This window comes from Cololabis saira, chromosome 10 (assembly GCF_033807715.1).
Source record: "Cololabis saira isolate AMF1-May2022 chromosome 10, fColSai1.1, whole genome shotgun sequence".
NCBI classification, from domain to species: Eukaryota; Metazoa; Chordata; class Actinopteri; order Beloniformes; family Belonidae; genus Cololabis; species Cololabis saira.
Genome location: NC_084596.1, coordinates 23,991,109 through 24,013,087, shown reverse-complemented (window position 1 = coordinate 24,013,087; position 21,979 = coordinate 23,991,109). Strand labels below are relative to the sequence as shown.

General features: G+C 40.7%; 1 protein-coding gene across 3 annotated transcripts in view; it reads left to right on the top strand.

Annotated features, from left to right (window-relative positions):
* The window catches only part of kcnab1b (potassium voltage-gated channel subfamily A regulatory beta subunit 1b), a 48,285-nt gene that overhangs the window by 1,820 nt on the left and 24,486 nt on the right, over positions 1–21,979 (top strand). Inside the window, exons 1-3 of one of the 3 annotated variants that reach the window (XM_061732172.1) lie at positions 6,515–6,931; positions 7,640–8,209; positions 20,173–20,216. In XM_061732172.1, coding sequence (XP_061588156.1) covers positions 7,995–8,209; positions 20,173–20,216 — 259 coding nt within the window. In that variant the 5' untranslated portion in view covers positions 6,515–6,931; positions 7,640–7,994. Of the gene's footprint in view, positions 1–6,514; positions 6,932–7,639; positions 8,210–20,172; positions 20,217–21,979 lie in introns of those variants that run through there. The other 2 variants (XM_061732173.1, XM_061732170.1) reach the window with 2 other exon arrangements.

Below are 21,979 nucleotides of genomic sequence, written 5' to 3'. Positions count from 1 at the left end.
CAGAGAGTAAACAATAGAATGAAAATGAATAAAATAGACCTGAAAGACATGCTGTTCGTCCTTATACTGCAGGACAGGATTAAAGGTGTCCTTGAAACGCATGTATTCACATTTCTGCATCCAGGCAGAATTTAAGACGTAGCTGTCACACTTTGTGCAGATGTTTTCATGTTTTCTGTATCAGGAGTCTGCGATATACCGATGTACCCCTGCCTCTCGCCAGTAATGAGCTGCGATAGGCTCCACAGGGGTGATAAAACGGGTATAGAAAATGGATGGATGTATCAGGAGTCTCCGGAGACACCAGTATTAGATTCTGGGTGACTGGGTTGATCAGATTGAGTTTGGAGGTGATGTGTGCTGGGACGTGTTGATGTCAGGATTTGCTGTGTTCTTCATGTGACATGTGGTTATTTTCATCGTCAAAATAATGACTTGCAGGAATTCGCTTGAAAATAAACTTTCAAACACAGACATACAGTACTGTCCATATTTGGCTGTTGTAATATACGTAAGATATGGGGTGGTGTGGGTTTAAAAGAAACAATAAGATGCAACAAGACACAGATGAGGATTTTTCCAGGCACCAACAGAGCAGGACGTCAAAACCACATCACACACAAGGAAAACAGTTAGAAAGTAAAACTGAACTAGGTCAAAGAAAAAAACTGAGCCAAGAAACATTTCTCTAGAAAAACTCAAGACTAAACCCAGAATATAAAAACATTAAATAAGAAAGTTATTAAGAAAAGGCCACCGGCAAATCAAAACACGATAATGAAACCTAGATAGTTACAAATGAATACATTTCATTTTTTTTTATTGCAATAAAAAAAGAGCAATTACTGCTAAAATAACATGAAATCTGTGAGTATATTTATTGCTATTCGCCGCAATGAGCCTGTTTTTCACTTCACATCTTTTTTAAAAGGGAATGTGAGCTTATTACTGCCCTTTTCAGATCATACTCAGTGTTTGTCTTAGGTTTTTTTTTTTGTCTGTTTTCAGAGAGAACAGAAAAATCGGTCTCACAGAAGCAGGAAGTTGTCATGACAAACAAAATCTGCAGTTTTCTACTTGATGAGTTGATGTTCCTCCTCCTTCTCTCTCTCTCTCTCTCTCTCTCTCTCTCTCTCTCTCTCTCTCTCTCTCTCTCTCTCTCTCTCTCTCTCTCTCTTTCTCTCTCTCTCTCTCTCCTCTCTCTCTCTCTCTCTCTCTCTCTCTCTCTCTCGTCTCTCTCTCTCTCTCTCTCTCTCTCTGTCTTACACTCTTTGTTGCTCTTTTTCTCTCTGTTTAATCACCAGGGAAGCAGATTTGGTGTGTGTGTGTAACCAAAAAGGAAAATAAATAAATTGAATTAAATAAAAAATATTTAAGAAAAAGTATTTTATGTGAACGTGAGATAATGCAGCTGCTCCATTTTTTTGTGCCATCCCACAGTTATAAAATCACTTCTTTAACTGCCACCCTTGTCTGAACTCCAGTTACTAGAAATATAATACGGTACCTAAATGTTAAAAATAAGATGTGGATGTGTCATTAATAATTCAGCACTGCAAAGATTGCTTCTTTTTTTATCCTGTGGATTTGATGTAAAATGTATTTTACTTCTCTCAAAACACCACTTATCTTAATTGTAAATACTTAAAGACTCAAAACGCAATTAAATAATATCCATCCATCCGTTTTCATAGACCTACATCCTCCTGTTCAGGCTCATGCAGGAATGAACACAGTCTTCAGACAAGTCACCAGTCCAGCACCGTGCCAAAATAAAGGACATTAAAGATAAATTACCTGATAAAATCACAAAGATTATGTTTCACTTTTAATATCTGATATAAACAGTCCTCTGTTTAATTTCCGACTAGCTTTTATTCAAAACAAATCTTGTTTCATTAAAGCTCCTAAATGTGCTTGTTAGCTATTCGCCCTGAAACTAACATTGTGCAAGCTGTTCACCAATACTAAATCTATAAACTAGTAACATTTCAGCACTAGAAATAAATGGGCCTGCACTCACTTTGGCCCTGTAATTCAATATCCCACAATAAGGCTGCATGCCTGCAGGGCAGGCACATAAGGAACATTAGGTAAGAGACATCTGTAGGCCCTGTCACAATAAAGATGTCAGCATTTCTCAGTGTTACTGCAGAGAATTCAATGTGACAGCTACCGATGGCAGACGTGGTGATTGAGATGCAGTGGATGCCCTTGCCTTTTCTGTCAAAACCTCAACTCCCCTCATACTGATTCACAGCTGACCTTTCTTATGAGTATTTAATATATACTTGTTGGCCTGCAGTCAAAGAGCTCATTAAATCTGGCCATTGTGTCTCCAAAGAGTCAAAGTGAGGAGAGATTAAACAACCAATGTTTCCTGTGTGGTTTTGTATGCATGCTGCATCGCAATGCCTCGCATTCGCAGTCTAATCTGCAACACAGGGGAAATCGGCTATGGACTTAAAGACCTGTGGTGTTATGGGGATGGCCAAGAGGAGGAAAACAATAGAAAAGACATTAAAGAATACATGCGAGGAAAAAGAAAATGGAGAGAAACATTGAAAAAGAACGGATCAAGCAGGGTAAAGGTGGAACTGCTGCTGCAGCAAGGTTGTTTACTTGGTTTCCACCCTCATTATTTCTCATTTGATCAAAAGGAGGTGAGTAGTGGAGAAGAGAACTACCTATTAGACACTCAATAGCCTTTCGAACATAGGAACAAAATGTACAACACTGACTTCTTTTCGGTCGAGCTGTTTCCAGAGCTGTAATTATGTGATGCAGAATGTAACTGCGTGCCACATTTGCACAGCAACGACCAAAGAAAATTACTACTATTGATATACATGAATGTAGTAGTTTCATGAGTCACAGACAGTACTACAAAGCTGCACTGAAAGATGTTGGACGAGTTGGAAATCCAGGGTTTAGTTCTGGTAAAGGAATTCATCAGTCTTGTAAGTGCAGCATTGTTGCTCATCTCGACATCTGCACCATCCCTTTTAGGGAGGTTTACGTGTTAGCAGCAGAGTTTCAGGGGTCTATTAGAGGTTCTGACTAGAACAATTAAGGCTGAGTGGTTTGCTTCAGGGAAACAGCTGAATTAAACAACTGAAGTTAGGGTTTGAATCGCAGCTTACAATTCAGCAGTTAAAAGAAAAGGCAAAATGATCCAGTTAAATGTTCTTTCGGTGTCCGGGCCACGTTTAAATAATATGCCCTACGCAGGATCAAATCTTTTCATCAAGACTCTGCATTTTAGAAATAATATTAGAATTTTAGAATAATTATTAGAAATAATTGATCTCACTAACCTGTGTACTAATATGCAGACCCAGCTGTTCTTCTACTGCTACTCCTTATACAAATCAACTGACCTCCCAAATATAACCATCTGGTCTGTGATTGTAGCAATTGTAAGTCTCAGTTACATCTTTGTGCCGTTTTGTGAGTGGGTTTGTGGCTGGCTTAACAATAGTAATGTATGAAACAGCAAAAAGCAAAACATTTGACTTACATAAGGATTGTGGATTTTGAGTTGAATCTGGATTAAGAATACCTAGATACAAATAAAATAAATCAATTAAATCACTCTTTTTGCATTTAACTTCAGCTACCAAACTGAAAGCCACAAATCCGAAGCTTACTTCAATGCCATCATTCTCAACTCTGGGGGGTCGAGATGTAGATATGGTCGAACTTTAGCCGATGCGTTTGACTGACACATTTTTTAAATGGGATCAGCAGAGAGGAAATGGAAGCCTTGGGGGTGCTCATGACATCAGCAGCATGTTTGCAGCTTCATCAGACCGTGCAGCCACAGCTCCAGAGCATTGAGGAATTAACATGCTTTGGCCAAAACAGGGTTTTCCTGCAGGAACAGACACTGAAGAAGATATAAAAGTGGCAGTATACTGACATTTTGCAGTTTATTCTGTTAAATATTGTTTGATTTAAAGCAGTATACTCAAAGCACTTTTACACATCAAGATGATTTAACATGTCCAGGGGAAGCACAAAGTTGTGAAAACAGTTTATAGATGCCCAAGAGGGCTTTTCCACAGTCTGCAAATATGCCCTTGTTTATGCCTTTAAAAGTTATTCAGCTTGAACTATGATGTTTTAAGATGCCTCAAATCCCCTTTTAAATGGAGGCAGGCTTTAAAAAACACCGTCAAGTTGGATTATTGTAGTTGTGAAGCTTTTGATTCCAGGTGTTTTAAGGATGATGATCTGACATCTCAGCTTCAGAATTAATCTTTCTTAACATTAGGGAGTGCAACACTAAATAAACAAATCACAACATAAAACAGTTTTCTTTTCCTTTTTTCTTTTTTCTTTGGTTAAACTACAAAATGCTTAATTTCACGTGTTCATTTCAGAAACTGGCTCCTCCAGAATTAATAGTGTAGTGTCCTGTAAAAAGCGATAACAAGCTAAAAGGATGTCAGCTCGCCCTTGAATATGCCAGCAGTCAATCAAAAGACTACGATCATAATTATTCATAAACTTGTGGCTTTATATAATTTTACGTAATGTGGTACAAAAAATATAACTCCCACCATACAGTTGTCATAGATGTGAAATCTAGCTATAAATATCAAAACTTATTCTGAACCAGATCTGGACCAGTAAATATGTTCATTTCTGCAGCAAAGTTTGGTATTTTAACACGGTAGTCAGTGGAGATTGAACTGCTTTTGGATCCGGTCTGGATTAGTAAATTGAGGAACTGCAGCTAAACTAATTTCTTGGTTTACATCAGACTAGCAAACTGGATGTAACTCCGTGATCAGCCCCTGGCACAAGCATAACAAAGCTTGCATCTGGTGCAACAAAGTGGCATTACAAGAACCCTGTCCATTTATTAGCAGATCATTGTCAATGGCTCTTAAATAGAAGATCCATATGCCCCATGTGGTCAGAAGTGGTATTGCTCCCTAGAATGGCTTTAAGCCAGATGTTTACTTCTGCCTCAAAGTTACGCCTAAGTTACTGTAGATATGAACAACAAACTGCATAAAACAATGGATGAAGCATTGGGTCAGGTGACCCATTGGTTTTAGAAGAGTGGTTTTGAAATCCATGGTTCTTTGTACGGGGTGCAGCCGTGTTGCTCAGGAAGCCTGCTGGAACATGCACACTGTATGTCAATCAAAGTCAGCTTTGGCTAACGGCTCCTTCAGCAGATCCTCGCTGAAATATCGCCAGAGCTGCTGGCAGACATTTACAGACGAATTTAGCGTTTAACATGTTCTCAGCAGTGAAATCAAAAATGACTGTTGCATTTAGCTGACATACGGTCCATACAAACGGTTGGTTGCTTTGCTGAGTGAAGTAGCATGACGATGATGGGTAAAGAAGTGATAACCGACTAGCTGATAGCTGATTCTCAATCCATCATATAAGTTATTCATTAAATGCTTTATATACATTCTCCTGGAGAAGTACAATAAAATGCACCCCCCACAGAGTTGTCATGGGTGTGAAATCAAATGATTGAGACTAAAACAGTTTTTTGAACCAGGCTGTGGTATGTTTATTTCTGCTCTAAAGTTGAGCATTTTAACATGGGAGTGAATGGAGATTGACTAGCTTTTGCAGCCACCCTCTAGCGGCTAGTCGAGGAACTGCAATTAATCTTAGTTCCACATCAACCCGGAAGTTAGGTGGTTGGAGCTTGGCTTTGCACTTCGGGGTTACTATCTAATAGTAAAAAAAGAAAGAAAAAAAAAGGTATTTATGTGTGTATGTATATGGTTGTATCTGCGTAATGTTGTTCTAGTATGCCTCCAAAAAAATACAAACTTTATATTATCATAATCATCTGAAAGCTTTTAGAAAGCTCTTTAGAGCCTTGCTGAACTGATTTAAGTGTTTTATCAAATACAATCACAATGATCTAAATAAAGCCGTGTTGGCCTCAAAGTGTGTGGATTTTCGATGAACCATGAAATCTGGCATTGTCACATTACTGCTACATGGGGGAGGAAGGTAAGGGGCTGCTCTGCTCAGTGGTTTTCATGCTTTATTTCACTATATACCACTTAACATTATCCACACTGTACATCTGCTCTGGGATGTCAGTGCAGGTCTTCTTTTACAAGGCTATAATGAACTATAAATTGTAATTTTCACAGCACTAAAGACTGGAAGTAAGCATTCGCCTTGCCAAAACAGCATCGTAACATGGGAATGCAATGTTGAAAAAATAGGGTAGTCAGTAAAATGTACAGTGCAGTGAAGTGTGCCTGTAATGTTCACATGATGGTTGATGTAATTAACCAGCTTTTTCCACACCAACATCCTGCCTGAGGTGGATTTCTAAATTTAAGAGAACACACACACACATACTGTACATCAAGTCACATAAGCTTAGCTTTCTTGATTTCCATTCATGATCTAGCTCTCCCCTTTCCTCTCTCTGTGTGGCGCCATAGTGAAAAACACTGCAGTGCTTTCAGCTGCTCAGTCAGAGCCAGCCGCCTATACACACAGTCTCTCCCCCTCATTCACTCTCTGCGCTCAACACATGCTGCTCCTCGCCTCCTCACTGCATCCGTCCTCCTCTCCCTGAAGTGCGGTACCATGCATCCTCCTTTCTCCTCCTCCTCCTCCTCATCTCTGTCTGCCCATCACGGTTCCAGGTTCCCTTTATCAAACAGAACCGTCTTACAGCAAATCCAGGGACCATAAGAGAAAAAAAACAAGCTCTGCAACTCCTATGAGGACTTTGGAGACGGGACAAGGCTCGTTGCTGGGTCTGAGGACAGCTGCAGGAAAACACATCTTCTTGTGGGATGCAGATCTTTCCAGGACCACTGCCCTCCGCTTAACACCGCTTGATCGCTCTCAAAGTTGGAGGAGAGCACACATCAATCAATTTTGCCTCATCCTTCTTTCTCACTGAACGCTGGCAGCTCACTCTGTAAGAACACTTGTATCAGTTAAGATGTGATGTGTTTGTGTGTTGTGAATGGAAGTGCCGGAAACCGTTGCATGCACAGTTCTTTAACGAAAGCATTTACCTTCTGTAGTCTTTGTGATAATGTGTGTTTTGTATGTCTGTGTTCAGTGTCAACAGCATGATGTGGTGGCACAGCGTAACTCTTCTCACTTCAGGTGTTTAACTAAAAGGTTAAGTGTGATCAGGGGGCAAGACAGACTCCTCCGACACCTGCAGCTCCCAGCAGCTTCCAGCAGCTCCAAGCAGCTCCCAGCAGCTCAGCAAATTCTTTTAAAAATTATTAAATGAAAAGTGACATTAACAAACAAGCACAAAGTAAGAGACAAATGTGAGATGACTAAGTGGAAACTATCTTCAAAGAAATGAGTAAAATAAAACAGGACAGGCAAGGAAAACAGAAAAGCATGCAACACAAGACAAAGAAAACTAGGGCACAATTGAGCTAATTTTGCATGACACTTAGAAATGTGAGCAAGAGGCATCAAACAAGGAAAAACAGCCCAGTTAAAGAAAACACAAACGGCTTTTCTCTCCCGGTCTTTTTTGTTTTTGTTCGGCAAGGTTTTTTTTCTCTTCTAAGCAAGTGCTCCTCTCAGGTGGACACCTTAGCAACTCATCTGGTACTTCTTCATCCTTCTCCCTTCATCTCCATCTTCTCCCATATTTCAGGTGCAGTCAGTCCAGCTCAAGATCTCTGTCCCAGCTCTTCACACACTGGCCAAGACTTCACATCTGATGTCATTTCTGGACATTACATAGGTGTGACGTTCTTCTTTAAAAACAGAAAAAACTAAACAAAACTAAACAACCTTATGATCACATTGTTCCTTCTTGTGTTTTCCATATGAGATTTATCAGCATTAAGCAGGACTGGCTTGGATCTCTGACTTTCAACTTCACATAGCAGCAAAAAAAAGGTTTCACAGACGGAAAAAACAGACTGTCAAGAATTGTAAGGACCCACAAAAGAAAAGAAAAAAAGCAACTTTTTTTTTGGAGCAACTAGTGGCCCTTGGCAACAACCATGCAGGTGTCCTTTGCATGTACAGACCACGGGCTGAAGGCCCCGCGCAACGGCGAGCACAGCAAGCAAAACGCCACCAGCCCCAACACAACCAGCCACGCCAGGGCCCGCTTTCGAACAGTGGCCCTGATAGCTCGCAGCCTGGGCTCTTTCACCCACCGCTACCACCACAACCTCAAGGAGTCAACGGCCAAGCAGACTGGCATGAAGTACCGGTATGTAAACTGATGATGGAGATGGAGAGTGTGTGACAACTGACTAAAGGAATAAGTATGCAGGCAGGAATACTCGCTTTTCAGGTTGTAACCACTGTGACAATTGTTACTGCGAGGAAAGGAAAAATAAATTGACAGCAAGCAGTATAACAGGGGAATAAATATTAGAGGAAAAAGAAATGCTGCATGAGCAATGACAGGTGCCGAGAGGGATTGTGTGTGTGAGAATGCATCTGTGGCAAGACTGAAAAAGCAAAATAACAATTTATTACTCTAAATACCGATTTTTTATTCAAAAAGTAACATTTCCAGGCATACTGATTTTAAAATATAAGCCTATTTTCATTGTTTCATATAACTCACTGAAGAAGGTAGGTGGGGTGAGGGAAGTCTGAACCTCACTGCTTAGGCTGCTGCTCCCACAACCTGGCCCTAGATAAGTTAATTGATGGAAGATGGCATTTATACACCGGTTAATTCCCATTCAGTGGAGTTCATATTCATATAATGCTAATAAATAAAAAGAATAACCAGCAGGGGGGATCCCAAAGCATTCCCAGGCCAGCTGCGAGACATAGTCCCTCCAGCATGTCCTGGGTCTTCCCTGGGGTCTCCTCCCAGTGGGACATGCCCAGAAAACCTCACCAGGAAGACGTTCAGGAGCCACCCTCACCAGAAACCTCATTTGGCTCCTCTTGATGTGGAGGAGTCCCAGCCCCTCCTGGACCAAGCTAGTGCCCGGACATCCTGCAAAAGGAACTTATTTCCACCACTTGCATGTGAAGCCTGTTCTTTCAGTCACTTTCCACAGCTCGTAGCCATAGGTGAAGGTATGAACGCAGACTGACTTGTAAATCAAAAGCAATAGACCAATGCAGAGTCTATATCACTGCAGATGCCACACTGATCCACCTATCAATCTCCCCTCGATTCTTCCCTCAGTTGTGAACAAGACCCAAGACACTTGAACTCCCCCACATAGGGCAGTATCTGATTCCTGGCCTGAAAAGGACACTCAACCTTTTCTGACTGAGGACCACGGTATCAAATTTAGAGGTGCTGATTCTCATCCCAGCCACTTCGCATTCAGCTGTGAACCGCTCCAGTGAGAGCTGAAGGTGCTGGTCTGATGGAGACAACAGAACCACATCATCTCCAAAAAGCAGAGACCAAATTCTGAGGTGACCAAATTGGACTCTCTGTGCTCCTTGGCTGTGCCGAGACATTCTGTCCATAAAAGTAATGAACAGAATCAATGACAAAGGGCAGAGTCCCACCCCCACAGGAAACAAATCTGATTTACAGCAGACCAAACTCTGAGACCAGATGTCCAGACCAGAGAGCTGGTTCACCATTCCACGGCCAGGATGAAAACCAACCTGATCCTCTTGAATCTGAGATTCGACTATCCGTCGGACGTCCTTTGCTAGGACCCCCCTCGCCAGGACCCCAGAATAGACCTATTCCAAGGAGGCTGAATAGTGTAATCTCTCTGTAGTTGGAGTACACCCTTCAGTCCCCCATTCTTAAAGAGGGGGACCACCACCCCAGTCTGCCAATTCAGGGACACTGTCTCTAATGTCCACACTATGTTGCACCAGCGTGTCAACCAGGGCAGCCCACAACATCCAGAGCCTTAAGGGCGGATCTCATCCACTCCTGGTGCCTTGCCACCAAGGAGTTTCTTAACCACCTTGGGGACCCACCACCATAGTTAGAAGAGCCCACTTTCAAGTTCAAAGGCTCTGCTTCCTCATAGGAAGGTGTCTTGGCATAATTAAGGTATACTTAAAGATATACTTAAAAGTATTCCTTCAACAGATTCAGAGTGTCCCACGTTGAGGTCAGCAGCACACCATTCCCACCATACACAGTGTTGGGGATGCACTGCTTCCCCCTCCTGAGCTGCCGGATAGTGGACCAGAATCTCTTTGAAGCCATCTGAAAGTTCTTCTCCATGGCTTCTCAGCAACCGACAAAGGCCCGGTTTCCCAGATCAGTTAAGTAGTTCTTAACAGCGAAAGACTTCTTTCAAACCATCTTAAGGAGCCTGTGAAAGAAGTCTTTCGCTGTTAAGAACTACTTAACTGATCTGGGAAACCGGGCCAAAGTCATGTTCTGCTGGGCCTTCCTGTACCTTTATGCTGCCAATGCAGTCCCACGGGCCAAAAAGACCATATAGGACTTGTTTTTCAGCTTCACAGCATCCCTATCAACTGGTGTCCACCAGCATGTTCGTAGGTTTCCGCCACAACAAGCACGACAACCAGACATGCGACATGCGGCTGCAAGTCGATGACACAATTACTAAGTTGATCATTGACATAGGGTGTTCTGGTGCCAAGTGCACATGTGGACATCTTAATGCTTGAACATGCTGTTTATGATGGACAATCTGTGACAAGCACAAACGTCCAATAACAAAACACCACTCGGGTTTAGATCAGAGTGCCTCCTCCCAATCACACCCTTTAAGTCTCACTGTCAAGTGAGTGTTGAAGTCCCCGACTCCCCAGCAGAGGAACTCTCCTGCACTCGATCCAAGGACTTCAAAACGGGTGGGTTTTTGAAAACTGTTGTATCGTGCATAAGCACAAACAATAAAAAGGACAGATCCAAAGGCAGAGGCTTTCCTTTCATTCACTGGTGTAAATCCCAATGTAACGGCACTGAACCAGGGGGCAATAAGTATGCCCACCCCTGCACGACAATTCTCACCTTGAGCAATTCCAGAGTGGGACACTAACCCCTCAATGAGAGTCCAGTTATATCTAGCCGTAACTTCTCGAACTCAGGCACCAGCTCAGGCTCCTTCTCCACCACTGCACTTGACCCCTATGCTCCCTCCCACAGGTCCATGGAACGGGGGTCCCACATGGCTTTTTTTGGGCAGTACCCGGCCAGGCCCCTACGGGTGCAGACCCAGCCACCAGCCACTCACCACTGATGGCACTCAACACTGTTTTCACTCAACATATGGGGTCTTTTGAGCCATGCTTTGTCTGGCTCCTCACCTAGGACCTGTTTGTCTTGAGTGACCCTAGTAGGGGCATAAAGCCGTGGACAACTGAGCTCCTAAGATCATTGGAACACGGACCCTCCACCATGATAAGGTGCTGGCTAAAGGAAGAGTCTCAAGTTTTGTTGTCCTACCAAAGTTTTAATAACATCCCTATTTATTTTCCAGTTGCTTTAAAATGGAAATAGAAAACCCCAAAACATGGCTCTCTTAAACCTAAATAAAATAAAATACCAATTTATATTATTGCAAATCTCTGTATGAGAAAGTGTCCCTTAAATCTTCACTTGGTTCTGAGAAAGATCCAGAATATTAAATGTTTAGCTTGTAGAGTTATTTTTCTCTGTAGATTGTGTGTTTTTTTGTGTAAATATTACCCTGAGATGGACTGATGTTTTTGATTTTGTTTTTAAAGTTATCGTCAGCTATTCAAAAATGGAGGATAATCACCACATTTATTTGTCTAATACTATCACTTTATTTTGTTTCTGTGTCTTAAGAAAGACGCTGATAAATAAACATAGATTCAACCTTTTACAATAAACAATAACAAAAAACATACAAATCATACTGCACAGTTCTGTTCAGTCCCATCAATGCAAACATGATGACAAAAAATATCTGTAGCTGCTCTTCATTCAGATATACAGTAATTAGAGTTGGTTGACGAGTTTGGTGAAAAATGTGGGTGCCCAAGAACGGTTCAGAACATAATCAATAGCCAAGGTGCAGCAAAGCAAATTGAATTTTTAAAAAGCGGTAAAGTGCCACAAGTCACTCACCGTTTATACTTGTCAAGTCAAATCTGAGTTTGATCATTAACATCTCGGTTTAATACTCCAACAATCCTGCATACAGTTCTTAATAACTGGCCACAGTTACACAGTACCTTCTGGACAGTGTGACAGTCAATCTGTGCAGTGCGGGCGGTAGAGCTCTCCATGTGGGTCTGTGTGGGAGTTGTAACTGCACTAGGCCAACTGAACAATACTCTCTTATCTCTGTGAGTGGGCTCTCAGTGCAGACCATATGAGCAAAACAGTAGCTTTCACCTCACCCTCTTAACTCACTGAAGAGGGTGACACCATCATTTACCATGTCAGGATCAAGAGACATGCAGATCAGCAGGGTTTGTGGGATGAGAGAAAGAAACAAAGTAAAGTCTAAAAATTACAAACTGAATCAAAGCAAAAAGTGGGATATGAGGATTTACGCAAAAGAAGAGATCGGTAGAATATTGGCAGATTGGATGCCGATTGGCTTGACTCTAATGAGCGTCTACATGTCATACAATCTCATCTGGTTTCCATAACAACATTGAAATGGCCAACTTCCATCTGTTGTCAGCACTATACAACCCTGGGGGACTTCTATTGTGCAAATGTATTCAGCATTTACCATGTTCTCTCTCTCTCTCTCTCTCTCTCTCTCTCTCTCTCTCTCTCTCTCTCTCTCTCTCTCTCTCTCTCTCTCTCTATCTCCCTCCCTCTCTCTCTCTCTCTTTTCATCTTCATAAAGAAGGAAAATTATTTTGGAATTCCTCTCTCATCTTGTAAAAGGCAACACATGATGTAAAGTTTGCTTTAAGACATCAAGCATATAGCCTACTGTACTTTTATAAAGCCAATACAAAGCCAATGCTGTACAAAATCTCTTCCTCCATCTCTGTCCAAACCTTTGTCTCAAAGCTATAAAAGTACATACTAGTGTTATTTTAGTTTATATCTGACAGGGAATCTCTTTCTCTTGAAGTGAAGCAAAGTCTACAAGTAAACCTGTGTGGTACAAAGTCTTTAAAGTTGTCTCCGTGTGATAACAAATCTCACAGAGATTTTTCTCAAAGACGAGTGTGTGTATTTGTGGGCGTATGCATTGGCACATTGCATTAAGTACACGGGTGCAGTTGATGTGTGTGGCATTTAGGTTTCTCTCTGGGAACATCTGAAGGCGTAGCAAGTTAAAGCAGAAGAGGAGTGCACAGCAAGCAAACATAAACTAATAATACCACCACCCCCGGCATTTTAGTTGTCATGGCGATCCAAATATAGTAGTGTTTTTAATTGCTGTGTCCACTGGTTGCAGTCTTGGAAGGAAGTTTTTGTCTGCACTTCATTGTATTAAACCCAAAAAAAGCTCTTGTACTCACCAAAAATATGTGATCTAACAAAAGACGTGGTTGCTTATCTGTCACTGGCAGATACAGTATGTGTATACAGAAAATATGGCTTTTGCTGGTATTTCAAGGTTTCAAAAGGTTCAGCTCTGACTGAAAGTTTTGGAGGAAATTGTAAGAGTTTCTATCGTCCTTGTTAGATAGAAGCAGCCTCAGACGAAACGTCATTCATGCATTCATTGATGCCTCTGCTGTGCCTCTGGCCTTGTTCTTTTAATTAATTTCAAGAGTTTTTGTCCTTTGAGCCTCTCTATTTCATAAACTGATGAAGTAGCAAACTACAGCAGAAATACTGGTGGAAGTGTGTTTTGCTAGACAGCATTATTTCTCCAAATTCTTTTCAGGCCTTAACAGCAGGGTGGTGGATTTCCTCTTTTCAGATCCCATCAAAACTTAGATGAGTCACATCATGAGTGCAGACAAGTTTTTTTCTGTATGTTAAATAGTTCAGTCAATGACATTCTGATTACATATCCAGCTGCTAGCGAACAGGAAATCTACATATTTCTTTCTACAAACACTCACTAAGTAGATCGAGTCAAGGTGTGTGGACCCATTGAACATGGGAACATGGAGCATGTGCCTGGGAGTTTGCATGATTTCCTGCATGCCTGTGTTCATCGAGCCGATCATGCTGCTCGGCGTCACACTATTTGGCACATTCAACATTTGATGCCATAAATGCATTTTATGTTCCAGCACCATTTATTGCAGCGCTTGTCTCAGCTGTTTGCTGAGATGTGTAGTTCTAATAATACAGTTCTAATAATACATGTCAGGCTGTTGCACAACTGGAGCCCTGTAGCTTGGAGCTCCAAGCTCTGTCTTAAAACCAAACAGCCATCCCCAAGGTAAAGCATTGCACAATTTTCTAAGTTAAAAAACCACAAAGTTGCACAAACTTACTGTATTTTAATTAAACGTTGAAACTCAAAATGCCTCTTTATGAGCATGACGGTTGATTTCAAACTCCACCTTGTGAATGTGATTTGTCGCTCGAATGTCGCTTTTTTTCCTAAATTGGTTTCCAAGCATGCTCTAAGTAGAAAGATAATTGGAAGCGATAAAACTGAAATAAAGCCTCGCCGCATGTGTGTAATTCCAGCTGAGGAGTATAGCTATAAAATGCATAACAATGCTGGAAAACTGAGCTAAATATAATCAGGAGATCTGACAGAGCATCCACAAAAAGAAATCTTAGCCGTACTTTTTGATGACATTCTTGGAGAAAACTGGCCAAGTGCCATAGAAACACAAGGTGCATTTGAGTCAAAGGATAGCTGATCTACAACAGATATCGAGTGTTGATATTGTGACATAAATCAGAGGGCTCTTTAAATTATTTTTTAAACGAAAATCCACTATGGATAAAGTACACCAGACCTGCTCACTTGTTATCAATTTAGGGTCAACCAAAAGCTCACCAGCTTGAGTTATGAGTTATGCTTCCAGAGCCAAGCAAAGAATCAAAGTGTACACTTTTAGAAGAATAAGACTGTGAGCACTGCACAAAAATGGAAAGAAGAGGGAAGAAAATAACAACAAAAGTCTAAACAATGTTGACTTTGGCCCTGTGGGAAAACAAAACAAAAAGTCGTGTTCATACTCTGGCTCTTTATTACTCACACACTCTACACAAACATGAGCGTTGTGGAGGGCGCTGTAGGGAGCTGGCTGTCATTTTCTATTTACCATTCTATGTTGGAGACACTGCTTTATCTTTGGAAGGCGTTTGATCTGCAACGACTCGGGGCTTGAACTTGCAGTCTTCAGTCTGCTGTGAGTGTCTCACGGTCAACGCTTTCTGTGCTTACAGGGTTCTGTCTCATCCTCTATGGAATGATAGGAATACCACGACAAAATAAATAGTCTAGAAAAGATATATAAGGAAGTAGACACTGAAGTACCCTTCAGTCCAGGAATATTTGAGTTTTAAGATTTTGTCTTTATATAACACAACAGTGGGTTTGAATGGATGGATGGATGGATGGATGGATGGATGGATGGATGGATGGATGGATGGATGGATGGATGGATGGATGGATGGATGGATGGATGGATGGATGGATGGATGGATGGATGGATGGATGGATGGATGGATGGATGGATGGATGGATGGAAGATAGGATAAGTATGGAAAAAGAATGATGGATAACAATTATGGTTAAGAGATATTTCTAATTAATCCCTGAGGGTTGATCTGATGAAAGGAAAGAGAAGGAGGGGTGTTGGACACCACCTAGTGGATCATGTTGGTGTCCCCCTGCAGAGTAGGCCTATAGCAGCATACAGTATCTGCAATTAAGCTATAGCTGCAGCTACAGTATGACTACTGGTCCTAACACACTAGAGTTTACACTAACTACAGACTTTACTCAAGAGAAACGTTTTAAGTTTGGTTTTAAAGGTCGAGGTGGTGTCAGCCTCCTTAACCCAAATTGAAAGTTGGTTCCATAGTAATGGTGCCTGATAGCAGAACGTCCGCCCTCCAATCTACATTTGGAGACTCTAGGAACTATAAGTATAACTGCACTCTGAAAACAGAACAGCTCTATTAGGAACATAAAACAATATCAGATCGTGCAAATATCATGGAGTTAGGCCGTTATGGGCTTTATACGCAAGTAATAGAATTTTAAATTGTATTCTAAACTTTACGGTGAGATAATGGAGGAAGGCTAACACTGGAGATATGTGTTTTCTCTTGATGATCCCTGTCAGCACTTGTGCTGCTGCATTTTACTTCATAGACAAATACAACTGCGTTACATCAGCAATGAAAATTCCTGCTGTGGTTGTGGATAATACTTCCCAAGGGGCTGCATGTATAGACTGAACAAGATTGGCCCTAGCCCATGAACCCTGTGGGACACCATAGCAGACCCTCGTCTGTTCTGAAGAAACCTCATGTACATAAACAAACTGGAATCTGTCAGATAGATATGATTTAAACCAACGTAGAGCTGTCCCTTTAATCCCAACAACATGCTCTAACCTGTGCAGTAAAATGCCATGATCTACAGTGTCAAAAGCAGCACTGAGGTCCAGTAGAACCAGTATAGACATTAATCCATTATCTGAGGCCATAAGGGAGGTCATTTGTGAATCGAACCAGTGCTGTCTCCATGTGCTATGATGCATTCTGAACCCTGACTGAAAAATTTCAAATAGATCATTTCTATACAAATGGTTTCACAACTGGCTTGAAACTGCCCTTTCCAGAATTTTAGATATAAATGGAAAGCTGGAAATTGGTCTATAATTCACTAAAATGTCTGGGTCAAGAGAGTGTTTTTTGACTAAATGTTTAATTAATGCAACCTTCACAACCTGCAGCACATATATTGAAATTAGGGGTCCAATCTGCTCAGGGATCTGGTCCAATATTGTCGTACCAATAAGAGAGAAAACATTCTTGAGTGGTCGAGTTGGGATGGAGTCTAATAGACACGTGGATGATTTAGTTTTGTTGACGACTGAAGTCAGCTCAGGGAGATGTATATAAACGAAACAAACAAGCTGCCATAAAACGAGAACAGATTCATAAGTTATTTCTTTGTATGTATTATTACTGAAATTTACGTAACCACTGTACTCATTTCTCCCCTAAAATGTACTCAGAAGGAGATTTTGATGAAACAGATGATAAATTAAACAGGCTCCTTCAACTACAAAGGAGGTTCCGAGATAGGATGCAGTCAACTCAACTCAAAAATGAGCAGAAGCTGGAAGGAAAAGCAAAGACAGAGGAGAAAAGAATAAACAAAATAGAGGGATACATTTTAACCTTATGATATAAATAAATCTATTCATTTCACTTATATTCATTCACTTATTGAAGTATACATTTCTGAAAGAAATGTTCAAGAGTTTTCTCTTGTACTACTTTATGTGCATTTCTTTTCTCTCTATCTCCCTCTCTCTCTCAATCTCTTTTGCAGTTCATACCTTCATTTTACTTTCATATTTCTTTCATGAAAGTACTTGATTTAATATCACCACCCTCTTCTCAGCAACTGAAGCCTGGGGTTTTATTATGCACACATTATGACCAACGTCTCTCCTCTGTTGTGAAATATTTTGATAGCGAGGTTATGGGTGCATCAAGAAAGCAGTGGGAACCTAGGAGAGTGGTGTTGTGGGATGTGAGTTTGCTTGGTCCACATTAATCCCCTGTGAGTGAAGAGGCTTATGTTTACCCATAACCTTGGCAAAGGGGTTTGTTGACAAATATTGATTTAAACAATCCAAAGTCAGGAATTTTTGATTTTTTTTAAATCCAATTTTGGACTTTTTCAGCTTTCTATGTGCTTTCTATGAAATGAATTATATCCTTGCAATAATAAGAGGCTATTTCTCTTGTGGCTATACTTTGTATAAGCCATAATATATCAGATCAACTAAAAATAGAGCTACAATCAGTAGCAGTTCACAGAATGTTATAAGTGGTGACATATTTGTGCGAGTGGGCGTCGTCAAATGACTCATTTGTGATTTTACTTCAAGGCTTCTTCTGGGCACCAAGAAAGCGTGACAGGGGCAGCCATACTCAGTGGCATACAAAGTTGTTTATGTATGAATGTGTATGAACAGAAAGCTGCATGTTTTGGGCATTTAAGCTGCCATTTGTAAAATAATTAGATATTTAAAGGTGCAGTTGCTCGGATTACATCCTGCAGTTTCCTAAATCGTTACCTTGTTTACCAATGTCCCTGCGCTGGCTCCTGCAATCCAGATCTGTTTTTGGCTTACAGCAGGATTTATGGTTAATAATGAAGCTGCGTATTCCTTACTTTTTACAAAAGACGCACTCCACGCACAATGGAATAAGCAATGCAGCTCTTACTATGACAGGTTGTATCCATTTCAATCTGCACAAAAAATACTAGAAATTCAACTGAAGGAGAAAATCCACATGCAAACTTAGAACAGAGGATGTTTTGTTTTGTTTTTTCACCATGCACAGCCTGCTTTATTTAGAGGTGAACTATGCCTTACAGCTTATTTATTTTGAGAATAGTGTGCTTTAAGGAAACACGACAAACACGGAAACAGAATCAATGCTACAGTTTATCAAGCATATGTTTGAACCAGAGCAATTTGCAACAAATAAGCAATAAACATTTATCCATATCAGTGAGGTTTGTCCTTAATAAGCCCCATCTAAACACACACATACTGAGTCAGTAACACACTTCTAACCTACAGTCCCACCCTTCCCCCCACACTTTCAACGATCAGAGCTCACATTATATATACATCACAGAGGCTGAGGATATTCCTTCTCTCCTCCAGCGTATTAGAGACGAGCGCATCTCTCAATCTGTGACAGCCGTGAGATTCTCTCCTCCTATTGTGCTGTTACCAGTGCCCCAATTATACAGTCATTTTTTATGGAAAGACTTTTGTTATATTTTTAATCAACCACCATACCACCTTGGTCAAACCACTGACTCATACAGCTTAATTTGTTGTAATAAGTAAATGCATGCAAAAGCAAGGAAAAGGCAAAATCCCTAGACCATAATTCAACTGGGTTTTTTTCTGTTCACATTCATCTTTCTAAAGTTTTGCTTTTGTGGTTCTGTGTGTGTATGTGTTGTTGGAAAAAAACACTTTCCAGTCTCAGATTTCTTTCACCTACACTCCCCATCCATCACACTGTGGGAAGACACCTGTGGTGGATGGAGAGACAGCTTGCTGCCAGCATCTGTGCTAAGCAATTAAACTCTTGCGCCACATGAGGTTCTTTCTCACATGTGTGCCACTGAAATACTGAGCCGAGTCAATGGTGGCAAGATTTCTAATGCCTCTAATGTTTTTAATGAGGGTTCAAAGTGTCTTATTACATTGCTACAAATCAGCTGGAAGTGAATTATCGGTTATTGCAGATGCAGTCTTTAAATGCATTGTTAATAGGTGCAGGTGTCTGACAGAGAAACAGACTGAGGAGTATGAGAGGTGATGATATGATACACCATTAGCACTTGGGATTTGGTGTATTTTGTCCGTATTTCATCTGAGAAGACAAAAACAGCAAAAGGCCCGAGGACTGAAGTGTTCTTGTTGCAGAAGGAGGTTGAATGCTTCGTGGAAAAGAGGCAATCAAATGAGGAATGAAGGAAGAGAGACAAAGGGCAACATCTGTCACAATGCAGTAGACCAAGTCATGCTGCCACAAGCCAAAGTATGTCTTTTTCTTACTTTAGACACCATGTGTTCTACCACAGAAAGTCAGCAGTCCTCTAACTCTGCAATCCCTCAATTGTGATTCATGATTGCTGGTGATCCCCACTTTACTTGGATTTCTCTTTGCATCAAATGTCAGAAGAAATCAATTTTTAAACCCATATCATTCTGTCCACAGTCACACAAGACAAGACAAACAGCCACCCATGCTTTCAGTAATACCAACAGATGGTTCATGTCTACCATTCAAGTGTTTTGATTGTTAGGAAAAAGCCAGAGAACCCAGAAAAAAATCCACACATGCACAGGGACAACACACAAACCCCCCACAGAGAGACACCATCCAGGATTTCAACCAGGAGCCTCCCTACTGAGCAGTTTTACCAACAGTAACCACATAAAACATTTTTTTAATGTCTATAATCTATAAAGTTGATACGTTTTATTTTACCTCATTCTCTCCAGTAATGGTTTAAAAACAACCCAGAGCAAATTCCAAGACCATATAATTACAGTCAGATGACATCTGGAATCTAAATAAAGCAGTTTTTTTTCTAAATGATGCTTTGATTTCTTTCATAGGAACCTGGGGAAATCTGGGCTGCGTGTCTCGTGTCTGGGGCTTGGTGAGTACATTTCATTAGAATGATCAAAATGAATTCATAAACACCCAAGTGAGACTCAGTGCTCGTTATTTGTGTGTGTGTGTGTGTGTGTGTGTGTGTGTGTGTGTGTGTGTGTGCGCACCAACTAAATCATTTATTTATCAATTTTCCATATCAGTGACAATCCTTTTCAGAGTCACAAGAGGCTGACACTTATTCCTACTGTGACAGTCCGAGAGACGGGGCAAACCCGAGATTGTTCGCCAGTACGTCACAGAAGCCAAACAGAATAACAATTATGCAAACACATTCACTATGAAATGGCTTAGTAGCTGTACAAGGAAAATACTACAAGTGCAATGTGACCCAGGCTCAGTGAGCAGACAGGAAACTCTGGGAATGAAATAATTATTCATTTCATAGTGATTTTAGCTGAGGCACACTCTACAGAAGCAGAATTTTGAGGAGGCTGAGCATTCAGAAGAAGAAAGGGATAATCATCAATCACTGAATCTGGCAATCCTCCACCATGCCACTGTGCCCTTGAGCAAAACATTGATTCCTTTTGTCACAGTTTGCTGCAGAGGAGGAAGGAAAAATATAATTAGACTGCAAGGAACAAAATATGTTGTTCTGACATTTAAATCGATGTGATGTTTGTGGCACTTTGGCATTGTAATTGTACATTTCAGTTTTCAGTCTCATTTAGAAAATATTATCGTTGGAAGATTGCTAACCACAGCGCTGGAAACTTTAAAAATTACTGCAAAATTGTATCAAATATCTTTTATTTGCATCGTTTGTACTAGTCCACCATAGCAAGATGTGAGAGATGGCACTGATGTCTTTTTACTCAAGAAAGTAAATAAACAGATTTCAAAAGCATGTAATGTATAGATTTAATCTCAAGTAGCTTTGCTTTGGTTCGTACTAGTTGATACCTCTTCCTGTTCTATTATTGGCTCATGATGGAGACCTTTGCATGCATGTGCGTGTGTTAATTTGTGGGCATAAACTGTAACAGGCCCACGCATGACTCAGAGTTAAATGTAACCCTTGACACTCATGTGTCAAAAGGTTAAATTTTTTGGCTTGTACCAAACACTAGAAGCTAAAATGGGGAGTTGAGAGTGGAGAGAGAGCTGTGGGATTTTTGCCAGATCTGTGCTTGTGTGAAGCTTTTAAAATGTTAACAGGAAAATGAAGAAGAAAACACAAATAAGCTTAAAATCCTTTTACAAGTGAGCAGCAAAGGGGGTGAAAAAGAAATTGCTTGATTTGCATTATCTTAATCCTTTCTAACACCCACTGTCTACACGGTGAGGAGTTATGGTTAGGGAACTTTTTTCATTTTATTTATTTGAGTATCATAATCTGTCAGTTCTATATTCAATTTTTTTCAAATTGGGCAGCTCTTGTTTGATCATTACCATCTGAAACATTCCAGCCTGCAACAATCTGCTGGCATGGAGCTGCACAGTTGTTACTGATCACCAGGTTTTCCATTATTTCTCATTAGTGGAAGAAACTAACATGCTTCACGTGGGAGGTTCAAGCAGCAGGGGATCATTTTTCCCCTTGTTTGCATATATATCAATGCTTAATACCAAGTGTGGTGAAACCCAAAAGCAACAACGGTATATGCATATTGATCTTGCAACAGAGGGGGGTTTTTGTGTGTGCATAGGTGTGTGTGAGTGTGTTTCCTTCAACAGCCCTCTTGACAGTCTAGCCATATTTTATTGATCCCTAGAACAAAAAATAAAAAATAAAAAATAAAAAAA